This window comes from Nicotiana attenuata, chromosome 6 (genome assembly GCF_001879085.1).
Source record: "Nicotiana attenuata strain UT chromosome 6, NIATTr2, whole genome shotgun sequence".
NCBI classification, from domain to species: domain Eukaryota; kingdom Viridiplantae; phylum Streptophyta; class Magnoliopsida; order Solanales; family Solanaceae; genus Nicotiana; species Nicotiana attenuata.
Window position 1 is genome coordinate 48759220 of NC_031994.1, and position 13279 is coordinate 48772498.

The window sequence follows — 13279 nt, forward strand, 5'->3', positions numbered from 1 at the left end:
CCCCCAAATAAAAAAAGAAGTAACAATCCAGAAGTCAGCCTTTGTGCTTAATGCTACAGTTAAAAGTTTTGCATATTCATACATACCTAAATGCATATTCTTTTTCTTCACTTTTGTAACTGCATCACAGCATATTCTTTTTGCTGGATACTCTTATAAAACCTTATTACATCTAAAAAAATGCATACCTAAACGGATATTTACTTTCTTCTAGATGATTCAAGAATAAAAGGGGAATAGGCGAGAGAGGACGTCAACTTTTTGTGTTTTTCTCTTTATATGGAGAGAAAAAAAAGAAGAAATAATTGAAAAGACTGGCAGGAAAGGGTAGGAGGATGGAACATTAGTTTAAGTGATGCATCTCTAAACTGTATGGAATGGGGGTACCATCATCTCTTGTTTTCTCTTTCATAAGAATTAGCGTCTCTGCTGGGTCTTCTTAGGGGGCGGGAAGAAAAAGAGAAAACGTTACCTTATATTTGGTTGTGACTGCATTTTCTTTATAAGAATTAGTTTAATAATAAGGAGGAATCTCCCATATACCTTGGATATGACTGCATTAATTTCAGTTTTTTCTGTTACAGGAGGAATCTTGAGAGGTTCTAGAAGGGATAGATTGTTAAGTAAGTTTGTGGAGAACGAGTGCGAAAAAATTGACAGGCTTATGGAACTCTACATGAGGTGATTGTTCATGCAACATATATATCTAGTACCCTGCTTTATTTCCTTCTGCTGTGCAAGAAAGCAGTGGTTCTCTTGAGGCTGATAGTTCTACTTCATTACTTTGTGCTGGTTTTCAATTTTTTTGTTGTTGGAACTTTTGCAGATATTCCAATAGAGTGAAACTTGAGGCTGAACGGTTTGACCAGCTAGAACTTGATGATTTTGAGGTCCGTTTACTTCTTATTCTTTGCTCTGTCATTATGTCTTTCTCTAAAGCATTTTATTTATATTGCCATTATGTTAATCATGTTTGTAGATGGATGAAGATGAGAAGTACAATAGGAAATTAGGAGCTGGACTTTACACTCTTCAGGTCAAAAAATTTGTTGCATTTTTATTTTTGTAGTTATCATCTCTTCTACGGCACATTACCACCTCACATCTTCGGCATTCTTATCGTCCTTCCTTTTTCTCCCTGATCCTGCAGTTGATAGCTGTTATCCTGGGTCATCTTTGGACCTCTGAGTAAGTTTTGGCACCTGACATACTTTTCTCTTCTGATGTTGGGATATATCTAAGTTCCTCCCGCTTGATTGTTCTTTTTAATGCAGGCATCCTCGTATCAGAGCAAGGATTGAACTTTTGCTAAAGCAACAAAAGCTGACCAAGCAAGACGTACAAGATATACTTCAGGTGTTTGCTCATGGCGTCATTTTTTCCTGTGTCATTCCCTCCTCCTCATTTTCTTATGTTTGCTTTAAGGTAGTTATATTATACCTTGTTCCTGGGTTCTTCTGCTTATCCAAAAAAAACAAAGTGAAAATTCTTGGATACATCTGGAGACAAGGTTAACTCGCGAGAGCTATACCTTAGGACTTATAGCCTATTAGTGCAAACTCCAATTTTAGCACCGGTTATTCGAAGTGCATTGATCTTTCGATCTCTCCGCTGGATTTTGTTCAACAAGTGACTATTGTTTCTTTCATGCTTGGATTATTGGACTATAACTTTGGTGTTGTGGTGTGGTAACTTGTGAAGATAGATCTGGAAGGAAGAACTCCTTAATGACTTTCCTTGTCCATCTTCATGAATAGTCTGTGTTAATCTCCTTAATGAAATTCATACAGATTTTTATGTGAAGCTGTTTTCCTTCCTATTATATAGTTCACTTTTTCATCGTCAGGCCTAGTCTTTCCCTTATTCTGAAGGTACTCTAAAGTCTGATCTGATATTGAAGTTTATACTTGCGACGTAGGAATATCATGACAACATAGGAGATCTGGAAGGGCCAGAAGAGAAGGAGAGGGCACAATCCAAGATTCAAAGGTTCATCTCGGCCTTTTGACCCGTGATATGGTTCAACAGTAAGAGCACAAGTTTTATCCTTAGAATGGTGTGTCGACTCTGGCTATTTGAAAAGCGCATTGAGAATTTATATGCTGAGTTATCTACAGTTGGTCACATCACTGTATTCGTTCATGTAATGTGTAAAAGCTCAGAGCTGTCATCAGTTATTGAGGGTTAACATTTTTGGCCGAATTTGTTTGTATTGAATGCAAGTGTAATTTGCAATACTTCAATTAGTCGTTTTACCTAGTGTAAGTGTAGTGCTTTGTGGAGCTTGTCAGTATGCTGCAGAGAGCTTTCACCATCCCAAAATTGTCACTTCCATCTTCCAAGTGCCGATGGATAAGCTATTTGCATAACAATCAAAAAGCAGCTTCTCTTTAGAAAATGCCGTCAATTTTTCAGAAACTGTGTGTTGGACGAGGTGAATGAGCTTTTGCGAATTGGTGAATATATATTACAGAATGCTCATTAACGTCATGACGTTTTCTTGCTAATTTTACTAACTCGTACATCAAACATGCGAACCACTAATATTTCAATTGAATAAAGCCTACGCGAATGAAGCTTAGAGCGAGGTGATCTTTGTTTCGTTTTTTGAATAAGATGCATGACTTAGGTGCGAATTTCTAAAATTTGAATGTATGATTTGGCTTCCATGTGCTCTCATTGCAGGGCAGGGTATCAAATCGCAAATGGAAATATGCACGACTCCAAACGAGTAGATTTTTCCATCAACACAACCTACTATGTCGGTTTTAACACGGCTATATAAATTCAGGAAAATCTTTAAAATTATATGACATATGTGGTATCTACTAGCTTTAAATCCTTGATATGTCTCAACAAAATGTGTTTGAATCAATCAAATAAGAATACGCTCATATTTTGGATACGGACCAATAGCGGCCTTCCGCAGCAGTCATCACTTCAGTGCAATAGCTTTCAGTTTTTCTCTTCTCCTTCCAAAGGAAGAATGGTCCTTGAGATTTTCAAGGCCGATTTGCTAATAACATTTAACCTTTGTTTGGAGGCTACATAAAGGAAAAAAGTATCAAAATTTCCCTTTCTTTGTTTGGAGTCACTTCAAGTTTCTCACACATTAATTCCGTCGAGGTAAAAAACATAACCAAACAAAAACTAATAGATATAAAAATCTTCACTTCACGCACAAACCCTATAATTAGGAGCACTGGTAATATTTTATTAAAAATGTACAAAGTCCTACATCAGCTGTATAAATATCTCCAGCGAAATCTATAATGTTCTACTTTACTCCAAAATGTTTGGGTTGAATCTCATTGTGCTTTGTTTCTTTCAGATAAGTTTGCTTCAAGAATATGTATAAGATTTGACAAGTAAAACTACAAGCTCGAACTATTTAGGCTAAAAAAACAAAATGAGTTCAAATGGTGAGATCTGACATAAATGCAAACCAAGGGAAGTGGTTAGCTCCATTGATGGGATAGCTGCAAACTGAAAGTACACAACATAATATTCTAGCCCCTCAAAAAGATTTCCCGTATCAACTTCTTCCACATTCTATAACTGCATGAAACTAATCCTATCTATGCACATTAAAGAGAACTTTTTCCCATTCTATACTGAGTGGAACCAATCCTATATATGCACATTAAAAAAACAGTCTCAAAAAGTTGTATCATTTCCACATCTCTACAAAAAATGCCCTACTAATCTTGTATATATCATGTATGCACACTTCAGTAACTTCAAGCCATCAGATGCTCTAACCTCAAGATTATTAACTGCATAGAAAGGTCACCAAACGACTACTTCAGCGTTTAGGCAATTAAAAGATCAATTTGGATTCAATATGTTTGGAGCTGGCGCATGCGCTGCCTTTGGTAGTCAAACACCAGGATCAAGTTTGTGAAGTTTAGATGAACTTCCTTAACACCTACATTCTTAAGTTTTTCTTACGTTATCACGCAGCAGTTTAGTTTGTTCCAGAATCAAAAGATTTACTATGTTTCACCCTAAAAAACTGTATGTACACTGACATAGATTTGGGCTCAGAAGGTATTTGGGGTAACGTTAGACACATGCTCTAACATATGCAAACACGCGCACTTTTCAAGATAAACCTACCTGATGATGAACTCCCAATGGACGGCTATAACTCATCTTTCAAATGAAGAGCATCAAACTGCTTGCACAAGATAAGCAAAGGATCGAGGTTTGGTATATCTGTCAGTGGCCGAATATCCCAAACCCGCATGACATCAACATAACTTGAGGTCTCCATAACAGTCTCAAGAGTCAGAACAATATGAAGGAGCCCATCAATAGGACAGAGCTCCAAGAGTTGAGTAGACATCCCGTTTAAGACAGTGATATGTTCAGTGCGAGGCCATTGCCAATCACTAGAAAGCTTCATCAATATGGAAATTGCTTTCTTACGGACTTCTATGCTTTTAATTTTCTCCATTGCTTTCCAAAAGTTATCATCAACACTTACCTGTAAACGAAATAGATGAAGCCTCAATTAGTCCTGCAATACAACAGGGAGCCAACTCCACCAATGGAGAAAGATCAACAATATGTGAACTACTGACAGATCAAACTACTCCAAACAAATATTTTACTCACTCTCCCTATTTGTCTCTAAACCCGTTTCCTCAAACATGAAACATCTTGTTTCCAAGAATTCAGCATTTACATAAACACTACCTTATAAAAATAAAATATAAAAATCAACTAGTTCCCATTTCAAAATAATAATAATAATAATAATAATAATAATAATAATAATAATAATAATAATAACAGTACTAATAATGGTAACCAAAGAATCTAAGAAAGAATGGTACAACAATGGAACATATACACTGACTTCCAATGGAGAATATTCAGTCGCAAGAAGCTATAATAGTATGATAGGAGCACAGCAGAGACTAAGAGAGGCAGACCTAATATGGAGCTCTATAATGTTACCAAGACACAGGTTCATTGTTTGGCTGACACACAAGGAAAAACTGCTTACAAAAGAAAGGCTGCATAGATTGCAAATACCAACTGAGAATGATCAATATTCTGTGTGACTCACTGAGAGAAACTCAAGCTCACTTATTTTCTGAATGTAAGTGGATATCAAAGGTACAAGAGGGAATCGAACAGTGGTCAAGGATCAAACTGCAGAGACAGAACATACAGGAGACTTTGAAATGGATTAAAGGAAGGCATTGGGAGCAGTTCAAGGAGAATGTCACAGCTATATGGGGTGCAATGGTATATCACATATGGAGAGCAAGGAACTGGAAGAGATTCAAACAAACACATGTACATACTGATGAGTAGTGACACAAATACAGAAGGAAGCAAGGGAAATGATAGATCTTTATAAATGTAAAAAGAGAGGTTATAGCTGTAGGTCCTTGATTACACAGATATGTAGTTAGGTTGTTGTTTCTTATGGTAGCGTTTAGATATCAGTTTTTTTTTTTGGATTGTAGGAGGCTAAGTAGCTAAGCAGGATGGCTAAAAACTCTGAGTGATCTATAGATGTAATTGTTTTTGTTTGTCAGTGGTAATATTTCACAGTTTATTACCCAAAAAAGGTAATTAAATTTTTATGTGACAGTTCTTGAAGAATCTACGTCACTCTTCCACAACATTTTAACCATAAATTAAAAACATTTGACGACCAACCTTAGCATAACCCCCCCCCCCCCCCCCCCCTTTTTTTTTGGCCCATTCTCCGAGTTAATCAAAGGGAATCTTCAAAATTAGGATGGAAGGAGCGCAAACAATTCCCTAAACACATGAGTTTATAACAAGCAAAAAGAAATTATAACTTGTAGTTACTCAATTCATCTTCTTCATATAGAGAAAGGCATTGCTTTCACTGGTCTTTATGTATTGCCTTAGCTCTAGTCCTCATCGATTGACACATATTTTAAAAGAAATTACAAAAAATAAAAAGCCTATTATCTCCATTTCAATTTTAATGCACTCTTTATTGATATGCCCTAAAATGTTGGACACTATTCATCTTCTTCATATAGAGAAAGGCATTGCTTTCACTGGTCTTTATGTATTGCCTTAGCTCTAGTCCTCATCGATTGACACATATTTTAAAAGAAATTACAAAAAATAAAAAGCCTATTATCTCCATTTCAATTTTAATGCACTCTTTATTGATATGCCCTAAAATGTTGGACACTATTCCAATGATAAGTTATTTTATATATTTACACAGTTTTAAGAATGTAATTTATTTGACTAATCAAGTCTAAATTAGATATGATATTTCTCTAAGCCACTCACCTTTGTTTATATACTTTCTCTATCAAACTTTCAAATATTACTTAATATTTCCTTCAACTATTAATTATGCACACAGTTCAATAACATCTTGAATTTTGTGTCCCAGGATTGGTGTCCAGCCTAGTACTTGCACTTCGCTCAGCATTACTTAGGTGTAAGGTTCTAATTCTATTTAAGGCTTACTCACGTCCTGTGACAAAATTTGCACAAGGGAAAACAGCCTCTCTACCTTCGCAAAGGTAGGGGGGGTAAGGTCTGCTTACACACTACCCTCCCCAAACCCCACTTGTAGAATTACACTAGGTTTGTTGTTGTTGTTGGAGAATAAGAAAGTGGCACAAATAGGACAAGAGTTAGATAATAATGAGTAAAAAGACATTTTTCTAATGAAAATAAAGCAAGTAGAAGCGCATTGCCAGTTGATTTAGGAGAATTTCTGCTTTAGAAACTCAAGGAGCATACCTTCCACCTTGTTCCTTGAAAAAGTACTGAATAAAGGCGTATTTTAATGTCAAGAAGGTCAATATCTATCAAGGCAGCTGCCATAGCTTTCACCAAGTCCTTGTCATTCTGAGCATCATGGAAGCAGCCCCTAACCCGAGCATCATGTACAAGTTTCTTCCAAACAGAACCGCTGCTTTTTAATGTTGCTTCATTGCCAAATATCCAGAGGCAGTGCCTGCAAAAAGCAAGCTTCTTACAGAACCATGGACAATCCCCGGGGAGTAATAAATTCAAAGTATCTTGAAACAAAGAAATACCTTGCTCTAGTTAGTGCTACATTAACCCTTTGACTATTAGAAAGGAAGCCAATTGATCTGTTCGCATTGGAGCGTACCGCTGAGATTATTATTAAATCCTTCTCACCTCCTTGAAAACCATCAACTGATCGGACATCCACCGAGAAGTCACTCTCATCATCAGTACTATATTTAGTTCCAAGGTTCTCTTTGATTGCAGCAATTTGAGCATTGTATGGTGATATAATACCAATACTAATCCTTTCTCCCGAGGCAATGAATCCTGTAACAGGGAAAAAAATCAGGAAACCAGTAATTTTGGAATGGATCTATTGTGCATCTTCACTTGATAATGCCATTAAATCAAACTTAGTATACCTTTGAAGAGGTTGGCAACTACCTCACAAACTACCACTACCTCTACCATGTTCCGGATGCTATGCCCATCAACGACTTCTTCGTTTCCACATGCTACATTGATAAAAGAATAAGCACCATAATTTTCACCTTCAAGGTATTGCTTCTGATATCCTGCACTTCTGACATTTGGAGCATCTACAATCTGATTCTGGTAGAATTCTCTATTGGGAAATGAACTTATTGACGGGTGCATCCTATACTGGACATTAAGAAGGTGTTTCTTGAATCGCAGAAGTGCCAACCTCTCAAACAAGCTCCGCCCAAACTTGGCCTCCTCGCAAACCTAATTAGAAAACAACATCTTACTTTCTTACTGTGCAGTAATTTTATAATTAGGTACCATTTAAAGTAGCACATGACAACCTTGCTTTTAACCATGGCAGGCAGTTGCCACTCGTCCCCTATGAGTATAGCATGACGGAGACCAGGAATCTGTAGAGGGATAGTTGACTCGCATTCTTTAAGCTGAGCAGCTTCATCAATAACCAGCAATTCAGCATCTGTATCATGCAATTTGAAGGAGCTTGAAGCAGTACAGAAAATCAGGCATGCATTTTTCAAAATTTGATTTTTTATTGAGAACTCATCTTCAGGTTCAAAAAATCTGTTAGGAAGGGATTTGAGTATCTTAAGGCACTCTTGTTTGGCCAATTCTGCATCAGAAGAGTCGCCAGTCACTTGTCTCTCCACTTCTTTGTTTCTAACAAAGACTTCTTTCAAGTTTCTACCCTTAAAGGTAATACTTTGCAATAAGCTACTAAGTGAGTTAAGTAAGTTTACAGCTTTGATCATGTCTTTTGCCACCACTACGGACAGGAGTGAAGTTGGCAAGTGCATGACAAAGTTAACAACATAGAAAGTAAAAGCCTCCAGTTTGCAATTTAATCTGCTAGTCACAAAGTCCTCAAAATTTAACCTTTCTTTAGTTTGATGAAAATCATTATGACACTTTCTAGGAACAGATCTTGAATGTTTCTTTTTCCGAGAAAACCCTCTGTCAAGTTGACTTTCATCATTCAATTTTATTGTTTTAGAAATTACTTGCCAAAGTCTCTTGTTCCACTCGTCCTTGAAGTCTTGAGCACATAACCTCGGGGTTTTGTCCTCCTTATTCAGGCTTTGTTTATTATAATTAGCATTATTATAATATTCCTGAAAAAGTTCGGCATCAGCATCTTCCTCTTGACCATTTATGGAATAAAACTGGTACAACATTTCAGTGTCTTCAAGTAGTGTTATCAAATACTGCAATGAGTAATTCCAGCCAGAGGCAGGAGTAAAGCACCTTGCTAGAACTTTAGCACGATGATCAAGAAAAATATGAAGTAGCGCATCTTGGTTATCGAAATTCATTCGTTTTCTGTTTCCAAACAAAATTATATCCCCTAGACCGTAAGTCAAAAATTCAGATGACTCCAGCACAAGCCTCAAAACTCGTCTAGAAACTTCTAGGACTGCAACATTAGTTGGAGCACAAGTTACTGTTCTGCAATTGAGGCTCAGAAGTAGAAACAACAATGCACTAACTGTCTTCGTTTTCCCTGTTCCAGGAGGACCCCAGATTAGTTTAGTCGTGTTCTCGTGATGGCAATATTGTGTCGCGAGACAGTTCAACACTGCTTCTTGTTGGGAATCATTAAGATTGATTGACCGATTTGTTGCAAGGATCTTTGATCTGCATAATCTATACACTTCCCCTTGCAAACAGAGATTACATTTATCCTTACCCTGCAAAGGCAATAGAAGAAGCCAAATATTTCATATTATGTACAGAATGAAAAAGTAACAGTTTGAAGAATTTGGTTGATAAAAGGTCATCTAATAGTGACGCGAAAATTCATAAGGAAATGTGAAGATGTATCATTCAGGTAAGACTGTTTGAGCACAATAACAAGTGAGAAAAGTATGAAGCTTACCGTCACAGAAAATCCAGGTTCCAGTACTTTCCGAATGACTTCAGAGTTTTGCCTTTCCAGTCCGAAGCTCAATGAACTCCAAATGCGTGTATTTGTTGTCGTATTTATAAGAGAAACCAAGAACAAAGAGTCTTTTATATGACTTTTCCAAGTGCCCTGTTCAACCAAGAAGGGCCTCGATGAAAAGACCTTGATCTTGATATAATCTTTCTCATCTGTCACTCGTTGAACCAGAGCAAGTAAATAGGACATTGTGGGTCTGTTTAGATCATCGACACACGTTGGTCTTACATCTGTAATGGCAAGTAGATCCCCCGTCTCAGGTTCATATGCTCTGCCATCACTACTGATCTCTTTCTTTTCCACCTCAATAATGTATAAGCATTTATCAGATGGCTTACTGCTCTCCGCTTCCTCAATAGAAAATATTTTGCATATCGATGCACTTGCCACTTTATCAAAGCTAGAAGACAAATCAGCATGTGTTTCCTCTATAAGAGGGAAGACGAATGACTTCATATACAAAGTGATGGACTGAAATGTCAAAGGGATGTTCTTCACCTAAAGGATAACTCAAGATCATAAGACTAGAATATACTTAAGATAGAGAACCAAAATAATTATGCTCAAACATCACGGAAGCTAATGTACTTTTTTCTTTTGTCTTGACATAGGTATATCAAATCATCATCTTCAACATCCGATGTGCAACATTAATAACATCACTTATACTAGCAATGCTACCCGAATCACTTATTGAGAGACAGGTTTTTATTACAACAAATGCAGCCGATTGTCCAAATTCATGACTAAGACTAACAAGTACTATAAGCATTATAATCCACATTTCATATGCCTTTTCCCATAGCTTCTATATGCACTACTCATCTTGTGCAAAAAAATAAAAAAGAACAAGTCACGTGTGAAAATGAGACACCCATTCAGTCTAACAAACAACAAAATGTTTTATTAACCAAGTTTCAAAATAGGGAAATGATTTTAGTTTAAAATCAGGGGTGGATGTCGTATGATAGCAGCAGCTAGACATCCACTACATACATAAAAAGCATTCATACATACATACATGATACATAAATACATAAATATGCTATGGTACTAGTCACCTACTGACTTAAAATTTGGATACTACTAAGGCTAAGAGTAAAAACCCTGGCAAGAATTACAAGAACTAACCACTGACATTGCACTGTAAAAGATAAAGGGGAAAACAGCAGTAAAAATAAACCTTGTCTTTATAAAGGTCTTTGTTAAGGACATCCTTAAAAGACCAAGAAAAGATAACATGTATAAGGCTCTTTTCACGAAGAATGGCTTCACTCTCATCATAAACCTCCATTTCTGTCATATTCTGCAAAACCCCATTTCATGATCACAGCATTTGAAACAAAAATAGCAACATTCTAAACATATTGTAACCATTTTTATCTGAATATACGAAGCAAAGTAGCAATGTCCTAAAATACAGAGAGAGTGAGAGATGAAGTAGTTAACTGTAAAGTTGGAACGATAACTGCTGCGTCCAAATAGGGCTTAGCAATAGCAGTGATTCTTGGAAGAAAGGAACGCGCTTTGTTGGGAAGCAAGAAAAAGGCCACGGGACAAATATATAAAGCGTTTTGGCCTTTTTTGGTAAAGTGCAAACTAGTCCTTAACTTTTACCGCAATTGCGATTTTGTCGTCAAACTAATGTCTGCTCTTGTTAGCTTACTTGAAATATTATCATTCTTCTACTATTAGGGTTCCTATGATTTGGGGATAAAGTTATACTAGGATTATAATGCTAAAGCTGTAATACTAAAATTCATAATCCTTGGTTTATTTAGTACAAGTGATTGCCTCGGTTCAATGAATTAATATTTGAAAATACGATGTATAATTTAAACTTTTATGCCGGAATTAATATTTTAATCCTTATAACTAAAGGATCCTTAAAAAATTAAATTACCTCTTTGTTCCATGCTCAGAAATTAATTTCCCTATGTTTTCGAAACTATCTCAAAAATATCTACATAATAAAGAAAAGGTAATGTATGATTCAAAATTAGACCAGAGAAATTCGGCACGCGAAGACATAAGGCCAAGGTCGGACCGTCACTAATAAAGTCAAGGTCGGACCGTCACTAATAAAGTCAAGGTCGGACCGTCATCAGTAAAGCTGAGGTCGGACTGTCATCAATAAAGCCAAGGTCGGACCGTCATCAATAAAGCCGAGGTCGGACAGACCAAGGTCCACTACAACATTTTATGCCTTTGACTACCCCGGAAAAGCGTGGCCTAAACTAGCAAAAAGTGTGGTCTTTGGTCAAAGGCCACACTTTTCGACTTTAGGCAACGCTTTTCTGGGGGTGGTCAAAAGAAGCGTAACCTTTGACCTAAGGGCACGCTTTTCAAATATTACCTTACAAGTCACGCTTAAAAATGTAGCCTATTAGTCAACAAAGACAACGCTTGTTACGCCCCATATGGCAATGCTTTTATACCCTACAACTACACTCAAAAAACGTGGCCTTTATTACCTTTTAGGCCACACTTGTTAACCGTGGCTTTTAAAGGAACACCTACAAAGCGTGGTCTTTGCTTATATACATGCTAGACGTACAGGCAAATGGCCACACAGTTAAAGCGTGGTAATTTTGGCTAGGCTATAATTTTTTTTTAAAAATTTTTTAAAAAAGTTACAGTTTACATATATCATGTAATTACAATTATTTCAAGCACATGCGTTATTATCATATATTTTGATGATATAAAGAACTAAATTAGCTAATAAATACCAAAAATAATAATCCAAAAGAATACACATACTAATAAAATAATGTGTCAAAATGCCCATTAACAATAAACTTTCCAAAAGTGAGTATATTCATATAGTATCATGAATATAAGACATCTTAATTATCCAAAAATTCTTCGCATTCACATTACGATCAAATTGACTTTCCGCCACCATTTCCAATTGCATCACCCACTTTCTCCTACACATAAAAAGAAATTAATAATTAGATAGAAACTAAATTTTGATGCTCGTCAAGAAGAACAAAGACTTTGATAACATATAGTAGCACCATGTTTTGCATATTTTTCAGTCACATATAAATAAAAATTGAATAATGAGTACAATAAACAAAATATAGTAGTCCCATTTCACTCACTTAAACACTAAATTCCATGACTCCCACTCCCTCACGTCACTAGCATATACTCTCACATATTTTTTCACCTCAATCTCATGTCACAGCCGAGACCGACTCCTTTGCACTTTATCAGGTAACCACCAAATTTTCCTTTATAAAAGAGATGGAGAGCTAACGGAGAAGAGAATTTCTTATCATCTCCATTCAAGTGTTCTAACATAGGCAGAGCCAGTCTTTGGACTTCAACCCATAGCTAGTCTTAGTTATTCGGTTAGTAATTATTTATACATTAGTAATGAATTTCATAATACAAATAGTACCTCCCCCCCAAATCCCGGGTCCCCGTTCTAAAGATGTGGTTACAAAACTTGGGTAAACTGCTTGGAATAAGCAGAAGCTGACAAAGATTTCCTAGAAAAGAAATGATTTTACTTATATTTTAGAATGTTAAACCTTTTTCCAATGTGTTTCATTTGTTTCACTAGGAGGAGGACTCTGCTGGAAAATAGAGCAAATGGAATTACTAGAGGAGATGCATAAGGAGCTAAAAGAAAAGGAGGAAACCATTGCGCTTCTAAAACAGCAAATATCTTTAATGGAGCAACAAGAACTCAAGAGGGAGAGGGAGGTAGACATTTTGAGGCAAAGCTTGAAAATAATGAGCTACAAGATGAAGGCAACCAGCATTTCTAAGAATCTTTCGAAAAGCTTGCATATGTAAAGTTCAGTCATTACGGAAAATTGATAGCTA

At 36.4% G+C, this 13279-nt stretch overlaps 2 protein-coding genes across 5 annotated transcripts in view; one reads left to right on the forward strand and one right to left on the reverse strand.

The window, feature by feature from the left end:
- Positions 1-2314, forward strand: part of LOC109226967 (beta-catenin-like protein 1) — a 4539-nt gene extending 2225 nt beyond the window's left edge. The window contains exons 3-8 of the mRNA XM_019391924.1: positions 585-681; positions 827-890; positions 980-1036; positions 1151-1188; positions 1275-1356; positions 1919-2314. Coding sequence (XP_019247469.1) covers positions 585-681; positions 827-890; positions 980-1036; positions 1151-1188; positions 1275-1356; positions 1919-2008 — 428 coding nt within the window. The 3' untranslated portion in view covers positions 2009-2314. The remainder of the gene's footprint in view (positions 1-584; positions 682-826; positions 891-979; positions 1037-1150; positions 1189-1274; positions 1357-1918) is intronic.
- LOC109226968 lies at positions 2964-11054 on the reverse strand. 4 transcript variants are annotated; one of them, XM_019391929.1, is made up of 8 exons: positions 10620-11054; positions 9374-9934; positions 7821-9185; positions 7416-7740; positions 7059-7320; positions 6760-6976; positions 4120-4489; positions 2964-3044 (listed from the first exon to the last, which is right to left on the reverse strand). In XM_019391929.1, exons 1-7 carry the CDS (start codon positions 10737-10739, stop codon positions 4145-4147), a joined length of 3195 nt encoding a protein of 1064 aa, XP_019247474.1. In that variant the 5' UTR covers positions 10740-11054; the 3' UTR covers positions 2964-3044; positions 4120-4144. The 4 variants fall into 4 exon arrangements, with proteins under 4 accessions (XP_019247474.1, XP_019247473.1, XP_019247470.1 ...); XM_019391928.1 differs by lacking the exon at positions 2964-3044 and having other exon boundaries at positions 3174-4489; positions 10620-10742; positions 10886-11054; XM_019391925.1 differs by lacking the exon at positions 2964-3044 and adding an exon at positions 3174-3776.

Excerpts from the sequence above, each read along its gene's own strand:
- LOC109226968 (XM_019391929.1), bottom strand. The coding sequence starts at position 10,739 with ATGACAGAAATGGAGGTTTATGATGAGAGTGAAGCCATTCTTCGTGAA. Across the intron at positions 7,741-7,820 it reads CTGCCATGGTTAAAAGCAAG|GTTTGCGAGGAGGCCAAGTT; the intron begins GTTGTCATGTGC and ends TTTTCTAATTAG. Across the intron at positions 7,321-7,415 it reads AGTTGCCAACCTCTTCAAAG|GATTCATTGCCTCGGGAGAA; the intron begins GTATACTAAGTT and ends TCCCTGTTACAG.